The sequence below is a fragment of the Gymnoscopelus microlampas genome (genome assembly GCF_963454915.1).
Source record: "Gymnoscopelus microlampas genome assembly, chromosome: 10".
NCBI lineage: Eukaryota > Metazoa > Chordata > Actinopteri > Myctophiformes > Myctophidae > Gymnoscopelus > Gymnoscopelus microlampas.
The window spans coordinates 30,412,205-30,422,572 of record NC_139947.1 but is presented as its reverse complement, the minus strand read 5'-3'; the positions used below and the strand labels follow the sequence as shown (position 1 = coordinate 30,422,572).

At 41.4% G+C, this 10,368-nt stretch overlaps 1 protein-coding gene across 6 annotated transcripts in view; it reads right to left on the bottom strand.

The window, feature by feature from the left end:
* prdm16 (PR domain containing 16) overlaps nucleotides 1-9,919 on the bottom strand; it is a 246,425-nt gene extending 236,506 nt beyond the window's left edge. For all 6 annotated transcript variants that reach the window (XM_084070463.1, XM_084070464.1, XM_084070466.1 and 3 more), the window contains exon 1: nucleotides 7,626-9,919. In XM_084070463.1, the coding sequence (XP_083926589.1) occupies nucleotides 7,626-7,662 (37 nt within the window). In that variant the 5' untranslated portion in view covers nucleotides 7,663-9,919. The remainder of the gene's footprint in view (nucleotides 1-7,625) is intronic.
* Between the last annotated feature and the right edge of the window lie 449 nt (nucleotides 9,920-10,368).

Here is a 10,368-nt window from a genome sequence, read left to right as displayed (position 1 = left end):
CCACAGCCACAGTGTATTCTTAGCTCTGCCCTGCCCTGGCTGGTGAGAATTTGGACAGAATCTTCTAGACATTGCCCAGCAGTGGCCTGGCCGTAACTCGATAAGCGGCCTGCAGGCAGCCACAGGTCAGGACAAAGTGCATTTAACTGCAGCGTAACGGCTGTCCCGGGTTTATTTGTCATTTATTTTTTCTTTCCTTTTTTGTTTGGCAGGCTTCTTTTTCGACCGACACATACCACCCTTCATATTCCGCATGTCTATTTTTAAACACACATACACACATATAAACACACATATAAACACACACACACACACACACACACACACACACACACACACACACACACACACCACCCTACCCCCCTCCCGTCTTCAGGCTGAACACGGAGGGTTCGAGGAGAGACGAGAAACAGTGGGGTCTGCTGGAAAAGAAAACATCGGGGATATATCTTTAACTCTCTTCTCAGGGTTGCCAGCCCTACGTTGCCAAACTGCTGTGTTTTTAGAAAACATGGTGGATGAAGTCATGGTGCATGGCAGGAAAGACGCATATTTGCCAACTGGATAATGTGAGGTCAACGTATCAATGGAATGAATGGGATTTGGAGCCATGTGCAAGGGCTTAATGCATTGGTATTTGTATGGAGAGTCCAATTTTGGCTTAGCCGGCATGAGACCCATGTGAGGCTGAGGTGGCTGTGCGTGTGGTCGTGCAAGCGACATGTGTGTGTGTGTGTGTGTGTGTGTGTGTGTGTGTGTGTGTGTGTGTGTGTGTGTGTGTGTGTGTGTGTGTGTGTGTGTGTGTGTGTGTGTTCAGGTATAATAAAGGGCCACCCATCACTGTTCCAGACTCAGCCAAGGTCAAAGCTGGGAACGTTGACACTACCTCCAGCAACTGTAATGGTACGCACAAACACACACACGGTCAGCCAACAGTGTCAACTCATGCTGGTTAGATGACATTTACACTCAACCTTTCCATTTTGTGATTGATTGGGGTTAAATCCTACTGTTGCCCAAAAACCTGCCACCGCTAAGGTGTGTGTGTGTGTGTGTGTGTGTGTGTGTGTGTGTGTGTGTGTGTGTGTGTGTGTGTGTGTGTGTGTGTGTGTGTGTGTGTGTGTGTGTGTGTGTGCGTGCGTGCGTGCGTGCGTGCGTGCGTGCGTGCGTGCGTGCGTGCGTGCGTGCGTGCGTGCGTGCGTGCGTGCGTGCGTGCGTGCGTGCGTGCGTGCGTGCGTGCGTGCGTGCGTGCGTGCGTGCGTGCGTGTATGCGTGCGTGTATGCCAGTGCCCTTCCTATATGCATACATGCATGTATGTCAGGTGTGCATGCAAAGGCCTAGATATGGAGATAAGGAGAGAGGGACATGTTACAGAACACAGAACTAAGAAAAGCTAGTCGAACATATGCAGGCCATTAGGCTGGAGATTAGGAAAGGACAATAGTCACCATGACCTATGCAGTCTGCTAACTCTCTAATACAGTAACTCATTACTACCCTCCTTTCACACAAACACTATGAGTAGAACTATAGCAATGGTTCTCAAAGTGGGGTTCAGGGACCCCCAGGGGTCCTTGTGGGGGGGTTCAGAGGGTGCCCAGCAAAAACACTTAAGCCCTATTTTATTTTTCGGCTATTCAAAAATAGCCGATCTACAAACTACAATCTTGACTAATCTTTTATGCAGATTTCTGGCACAAAATCTTTTTAAATCGAGGCGAACAAATACGGATTCAAAGTAAAAGTAAAGTAAACATTTTTTGAACTACCTGACTGTTCAATCTCTTCTATTATTTGCTTTATCAAAATTCTCATTGTGGGAATATTTTGTGAAAACACTAATAGTAATTCCCACAACATTGTCACAATATCAATACTGAGGTATTTGGTCAAAGATATTGTGATATTTGTCCATATTGCCCAGCCCTTAGTCATATAAGGGCTGGGCAGTATAATTTCAGTATAATTTCATAAGTAACAACCAATTTAAAAGTGTGAAATCCTTCTGCAAACTGTTTCCTGCAGAAGGGATCATAAAGGCTTTATAATGACTTTCCTAACAAACTGAGTTCTCGGGACAGCCACACGCTAAAACGTGTCAGAGTTGAACACATTACATGCACTACAAGGTACAGAACCAGTTACTACACAGCAAAATATGGAGCATTGATCCAACTCTGAATGTGTAGAAATTGAGTGTTGCAGGTCTATGTTTACACCTTCAGAGTTAAATGAATACTATGTGCACATGGACAAAGATAGCTATCCAGCCATGGATATAAACAGTGTCTCTGTGAGAGTCTCAATGGTCAAGACGTAGCAAATTGAATAGTATCCAACATGTGTAGACAGTGTGAATGTACATTCATAAACAACTAACCAAGTAACCATGATGACTGAAGTGGTTACATCAACTTTGGATTCATGCAGTAACATGCACAATGCTTTTAGTGAACGCTGAGACATTTTAGACCACTTGGAAATTGAGGTAAACGGTCACAAATCACCCCAAAGTAGGTTACTACATCAAAACTTCAAAACCCCAGGCTTTGGCTAAAATAAATTGTCATTTTGGTGACTGGATGGTGAGTACTGTTCCCCCAGGAATCCTACCAAAATGCACCTTTATCTTAAAGCCACATAAACAAACCTTTAGGCTACATTTTCTGAATTGACCAGGTCTATAGTTTCTCTGGGCAAGGTTGCATAAGGCTGTGATTATCCTAGAGGTCACGGTGGGTCAGTTTAGACAGTGAGGTAAAACTGTAAAACTAGCGTTGCTATATTCAAAAGGCTGTTAGGACCACTCACATCATCACACATGAATGCAAATGGGCTCTTTGGAACCACAAGTGTCTCAAGTTTCAGAACGTGGCCTATCTGTAATACACCATTAAAACATAGACTGTAGTTTTCTGCTGTATTTTGACTTGCTTTGCATTGCGTCAATGTAAGTGTAAAGGTGAAGAAAGCGTCTTTGTGTGTTTAAGTCAGATCTTCTATGGAACCCATGCAACAAAGATATAATTTCAAATGATGTAGGACACGTCTGTTATTTATTGAGGAGGTCTTCAATTCCTAACAAATCAAACATTCGGTTGACTTAAGAACCATGTTTATTTCATTTTCCAGTGAGCAAGCATGGCATACTTGATACTGAGGAAATCCCAGAATCTCTAGTTTATGCGGTACGTCATTGCTCACCATATTCTCACCATAACACCCTATAGAGACCATTACAGCGGGTGAACTGGAATGGAAAACTTTGAGTAAAATGTGAACAGTCTTAATTTAGCTACTTAATTTAGCCCTTTTTGATCATACTAAAATTTGCATCTTTTCAGATTGTTTAATTGTGAACAAATGACAGCTTTACCATGACATATTTCAGCTCTGTGACAACAGTAGACCTTGCATGGGACCCTGAACGTTAAGGCCAGAGGTTCAACACAGCTACCATTGTTGCCTTTAAATTGTTATGGGTTTGGTTTTATTACTTCTGTCAAACATCAGAAGCTGTAGCCTACAATACAGCTTCAGGTTCATGGCTTGACTGGCTATCTAATAAGGACCACTACAAAAAGATCAATACTACAATGGACAATTAGCAGGCTGTAGATGCAGCATGTGAAGAAGTAAGGGACACAAAAGGTTTACCTTTGAGACAGAAACAGACAGAAACAAAGTCATGATATAATACAAAAATCCCATGATATAAACGCAGCCTTACTCATTAGTAGCCCCTAGACCAAGATGCGCACTGCATTCGTTTTATTGACATGGACATGTGACAATAAGTGACGATGTTTTGAACAAGGTGCTAAAGTTGCATTTAACTATATACTGCGAATGCCGTCGCATAAGCTATTGACACTACAGTGACTCTGAGCAGACTTCTTTTTACCGTGTGTGTGTGTGTGTGTGTGTGTGTGTGTGTGTGTGTGTGTGTGTGTGTGTGTGTGTGTGTGTGTGTGTGTGTGCGTGTGCGTGTGCGTGTGTGTGTTTTCGGTCGTGCATGAGAAAGTGTGTCACATATGTTTACGTCCGCGTGTGTTCTAACACCTGTAGATTTATAATCTCGAGAAAGACGAATGGAATGTTGTAGCCTAGCCTAAGCCTACTAATAGTCAAGTCAAGACATTTAAGATAATAGATTTAATAATTACACATTAAGCCATCAAATTTACACGACGCTGAGCCTTTGAGCGGTTTTCAAATGGAATTGGACAATGAGATTTTAATCTGAACACACAACCAGTTTACTGTAATATAGTCTATTTTCTTTGCCCTGTGAATAGTCACAATATGGCCAGCTAAGCAAAAATGATATGTTCATAAAAGCAATTAGGCTATGTTGCCAGTTTGGAGCTGACATTCCTGTTAGATACTATCGATTGTCAGAGTGTATAAAAAATAATAAAAGTCCGAAACATAAAATAATGTCACCGTCTATAAAAAGGAAACGTGTTGGTTAGCCTATCCTGTGTGGTCAAAATCGGATTGTATTAAAAAGCTGTAAAATAAAATCATGAAATACCAAACAACTCTTTCGGACAATGAATATACCTAAACTATATATAATATCAGGAGTACGGCGTTCCAGGCCCCGTAAAATATCAAGCCATAGACATAACTCCCTAAACGTGCCTGTGCCTTTATCAAAAATAATAATTATTGTAATATTAATTTCAATAAAATAAAATAAAAAGTTGATACTTTGCAGGCCCTAGACCCAGCCTACATACGCCAAGTTCTGATTCATATCGGTTAATTGTGGCCCCACACATAGCCTAATGTTTGTTCAAGTAGCTACGACTTTTCGGCCCACCTGTGAATGTTAGGCCTATACCTGTGAGGGCTGTATCCAAACAAACTAGCACTCACTGCCTCCCAACCAACTGACTTTAATAACATGCAACATGTAAGCAAATGTGTTTGCAAAACACTACAGCGGTCACTGTATTTACCGATGATCAATGCGAGTCTATCTGTTCTCCAACGTATACATACAGGCTCTCCCTGTGGATTTGTGGATTTTGGAGCGAGCAGGGCTTTTTACCCGAGTCCCAAGTTCCCAGACCATGTCATGGCCTTTCTCATGCAGCCAACCAGGCCTATGCAGCGTGTAGGCCTATAAGCTAGAGCTAGACTTCCAAAAGAACACACATTTGCAAGAGTGGCAGGTAAAATAACCGACCTGTTGCTCAATATTATTAGTGTGTCACAGGCCAATTAGTGAAAGGGACTGTAACATAAATGACAAAAATTGTGCAACATTAAAAAAGAAAAGAAAAGAGAATCTCCCACGCGCTGTAGGCTATTGCATGGGTGCCTGGCCTGCATGTTTTGAATGTTGAGCCTTTTTTTTCATAGCCTACTCGTCATTTGCTCTCTTTCTACACTCTGCTACTGCTACTTGCAACTCAAGAGGACTGGGTTCTGTGGCCGCGGCCTCTGGGCTATTCAGAGCCTGTAAGAATTCCGGTGTGAGAGGTCTGCAAAGCCAGGTATTTGCGTTCATTAGCACTCGGATCAACAGGCTATCAAAGCTATTTAGAGATCAAGACCAAGTACAATTACTGGCACAAGAGCGAGTCCTGCAGCATGTTTAAGCATTTTTCACAAAGTAGCCCAATTAGTTTTTTTGTTTTTTTTTCTTCCTTTTTTTTGTAACTTTTACTTTTACGAGGACTTTGTGCCTTTGGCACCTATTGTGCAGGCATGCGAGATTAACGAGAAAATAAACAAACACAAACATAATAAACATAAATAACTCAAAGTATGACATTTTGCAACAAATATTGTTGATTCTTTATTTCTGGCTCAAACACACAATGCACACGTGCTGAATTGCTCATTTTGCGTTTGATGTTAGGCTAATTCTTATTGACATAATAGTTGATTGTCAAGTTTAAAATATGACGGTCCGGGCTTATGTGCATGCAGCCTTTAATGGCCATATTTCTTGCTCATAAAATATTCAAAAATAATTTGACAAAACATATACAATGTAGAACTAAATATCAAACTGTTAAGTTACAGTAGCATTATCTCTGATAAAAGACTTACATGCATGTCAATTTAATAAAAGGTCAAAGGCTTTGGCAAAGTTGAAAAGTTTTCAAAGGCCTTGAAAGTTGCATTTCAGCACAGCATAAAATAGGCTAATTGTATAAAAGGAATAATTTAGGGCTGCCTTTTAAAAGGAGTATCATATAAAGCTTGCCATTCAAATATATTCCCATGGGTGTAAATATATTCCACATTTTAGCTCTACATTTTCATACATAAACTGCAAATCGAAACTCACCTTGAAAAAAAACAACAACACACACACACACACACACACACACACACACACACACACACACACACACACACACACACACACACACACACACACACACACACACACACACACACACACACACACACCAAACCGATCACACACACGCACACGCACACTGCACACACCCCAGTGGTGGTCTACATTTTATAAAAGAAAATACGAACAAAATAAATAACATACAGCCCAACATAAATCGACAAGCTTTTGAACAAGCGGGCTACTATTGAATACTGGATAAATACACACACTGACCCCTATATAACTGACAGACAACAAAGTGCATTCGAGCACGAATTCAAGCGAAATACTCAAAACGCATAAAAGCATAAATCAATCAGCCATCCGACCAACAATAAACAAATGTCAAATAATGGGCATGGTCCGTTTCCAAACAACAAAAGTGCCCATGTTCACAAAACTGAATACATGAATTTTCCGTGTGACGCGAGCAACAGTCCTCAAAGTGGTATGGGCGCTTTCTTGCACAAGACGCATTATTGATTGGCATTCCCTGGAGGAGTAACCAGCCCCGTAACAGTCCAACAACAGCCCAGGGACAGAAACTTGCTGGAGTGCAATTTCTTTCTAAGGTAAAAAACGCAGGTGTGGATGAAAAAAAAAATCTGCGCGAAAAGATTGTAATTTCTTTCAAATATCGCATCTCGGCGTCTTGCAGTTGCGAGGCGAATGAAAGAGAGTGCGCTGGACTCTGTATCAGATGTGCTGCAGCCTGCCTCGCCATGAGCGGTGCTACAGCGCCCACTATTTCAAAAGCCAGGAATATTATTTCACAAGACTTGGAACAGCTCAATAAAAAAAAAGTTACTATCCCTTTCGACAACTTTTTGCTAACTTTGGGGAAATGTACCTACGCCTTTTGAAAAAAGTCCGACAACCGAAAACAGCAAATTACAAGGCCGAGCTCAGCTTTTTGTATGGCAGTGAGTGTGTTTTTTATTTTTTTAGTTTCATACTGCCTCCGTATCTTTTCCTATACCAAAGGCACCAGCGGTGTTTCTCATCACACGCGAAACTTCTGACTCTGGGAACAAGCGAAGCCGAGAGTTGCACCATGCAGCGAGAGGAGACCGGGACACCCCGGACTACTAGCTACAGGACAATATTCCAGTGAAGAGCGAAAAAGTTATCTTGCCGGACAAAGAATCGTCCCCCCTTTTTTTTAGGACATGACAAATGACAAGGACACAGTGGTGATCTAGCCCCGGGAGTGCGGCGACTGCAACGCGTATATAAGAAGGCAAAAAGAAGACCTACTTTTGGCCAGTTTTCTCGCCCTCGCCTTGGATCTCATCTTGTCGGCTTGTAGATTCCTCTCGTCGTCCTCCGTGAGCCCAGAAGCAGCAACAACACTATCTTCATCTCACAAGCATTGTCAGTTTGGACACCTTCGCACATGCGCACCAGGCCATTCAATCTGACACCCTCGTCGGGGCCAAAAAACTTTCCAATGTATTCATCATCATCACTTTTTGTCCTATCGTCCCCCCTTTAGATCACTTATCTCTTCCCCTCCTCCCCCCTCCTCCTAACTCCTCCACCTCCTCTCTCGGCACCATCTCACCCCCCCCCCCCCCCTCTTCTCCTCCTCCTCCTCCTCCTCCTCCCTCCTTCCTCCCCTTACCCTCGTCCCCCATTCAAACCAACGCCATTGCCACTGCCAGCACCTTCTTCTTCATGGATTTTTTAGCCCTTTAAGAACGGCAACTTTAGTTCTTTCCTCCAACCTGCGGGATCCGGTCTGGCCATTGGACACATTCGAGGTATTTTGGGGTCAAGGTCGTAATCACGCTGTTGTTACAATGTAATTGTATTATTGTAATAAATTAACTATTATTCACCGTTATAAAATGAAAATGTAAATTGCAGAATTTTAAACATAGATTGTTTTGTTATGTGGAATATAGCCATTATTATTTCTATAAATAATAATAATAATAATTATTATTATTATTATTAACAACCAACATTAGGCATATTGTATTTTTTATACATAAAATACAAACACAATTTAGGCAATTTCTTTAACTTTTATTTTTTTCCCCTTTGCAGGTATATATAAAAACAGTTTCTATTTACGACTGTTGACGCAAATGATGTCTCTCATCTTATGCCAGTGTGCTCAAATTGCAGAGGTTATTTTTAACTTAATTAATTCAGAGCCCCGGGCGTAAATAGGGTACAGGCTACACTACAGGCTCGATTGGAGTTACACTTATGATATGCCTCTCTCTCTCTCCGTGTGTGTATAGCCTCGTCCAGTGGTTCTCAAAGTGGATTTTAGGGACTCTCTGGGTTCCTTTAGGGGGGTCTAAATTGACCCTTGCAGGTCTGTAACTCTCTGACTCTATACAAATGGAACCAAAATATACGGTCAGAGAGTTAAGGGGAGACCTTGAAATCTAAAGCTTTGAGCACCACTGGCCTAGTGTGTGTGTGTGTGTGTGTGTGTGTGTGTGTGTGTGTGTGTGTGTGTGTGTGTGTGTGTGTGTGTGTGTGTGTGTGTGTGTGTGTGTGTGTGTGTGTGTGTGTGTGTGTGTGTGTGTGTGTGTGTGTGTGAAACGCATGACTTTTCATACGCCGTTTTGCCCCCAGGACAAGCAAGCAAAGCGCTGTGGCGCAGCTGTTGACGCCTGCATGTAGCCTCTAGTCACTAGTCCGAGCGAACACGAAGTCCATGCTTTCTCAATCTGACTGCATCCCCATTCCACCGTATGGTAACGTTTGTGAAACATTCACTGTTATTTCTAGAAGAAATCTCTCTTCGGTGTCAGCGCCGCTGTGCCTCACGCAGCAAAGCCGCCCGCAGCGCAGGTAACTTCACTTACAAGACGAATACGCGTGTCGAGTTTGTTATGTATAATGTATTGTAAGTGTATGACTTTTGCCTTTTGCACCTGTTTGTTTAGTGTGCCCTGTGAGCGCTACTGTAGTATAGGCTATTGCTTCCTCGTTTTTTAAGGCTATGCACTGCATGCAAACGGCTCTGCTTGCCTTGCAGTCCACGCATTCTGCAATCTACTGTAACCCATTTGGATGTAGGCCTAGATTTTCTTAAATAGCCTATGTTTTAAGCAATTTCATGCAATTCAACAAGAAAGCCATGTTTCCCCACCCACACCAATCTGCACTGCATTATTTTGTCAATTTGATGCCCGCATGTTACTGTTGAAGTTGCACTTTAGACCATGTCTCCATGATTATGCATAATAGCCTATACACATGCATATTGTAGAATGCCATAACTTGATTAAATTGTAGATATTTGTTTTGCATGTCACCACATTTTAATTTTCGTAGACGTGATTTTGTTTCATGTTTTGTTTGGCAAATACACTTTTTTCTTTTTATTATTATTAGTGTATTATCATTATTATTATTGTTATTATTATTAGGCTATTATTATATTTTATATTAATATTATTATTTATTCATTTTCATTCTTGACTTTTTCTTTCTTTCTTTTCTTTATAAAATGAAACAAGAAGTGAAACTGTTTTCGAGCGTTGCTTGTTAATTAAACATTTCTATAATTTAATGCATTTGTTCTTTTGTACGTTCATACGTGTAGAGCTACTTGTCATATTCACACTGTGCCTAGAGGGGAGCGTGGGCCTACATCCTATTCAATTGCATGTCATATGGGAATGGTTTTCCTATAGTTTTGGCTGCATAAAGGCGGCTCTATGTTGGTGCCTAGCTGTTAAAGGTCGGTGTTGATGGAGCAACTACAGCCTGCAAGGAGAGCGACAGGATTCCATTCCTTGCACACTGAAGAGTTACAATTTGTAATTACAATATACTTACACAGGCTATACATTAGCCTACTGTATGCGGTTTAAGCTTTGTATATTTTTATGACGCTGGTTATTATTGTTGTTGATGTTGTTGATACATCTGGGTAGTTTTCGTTTAGCTTACAGAGGAAAAATGGTCTACTTAGTGTTAATTTGGTGTAAAAATAAATGTTATAATACTTGGGGTTTTCCCCAATTATTAT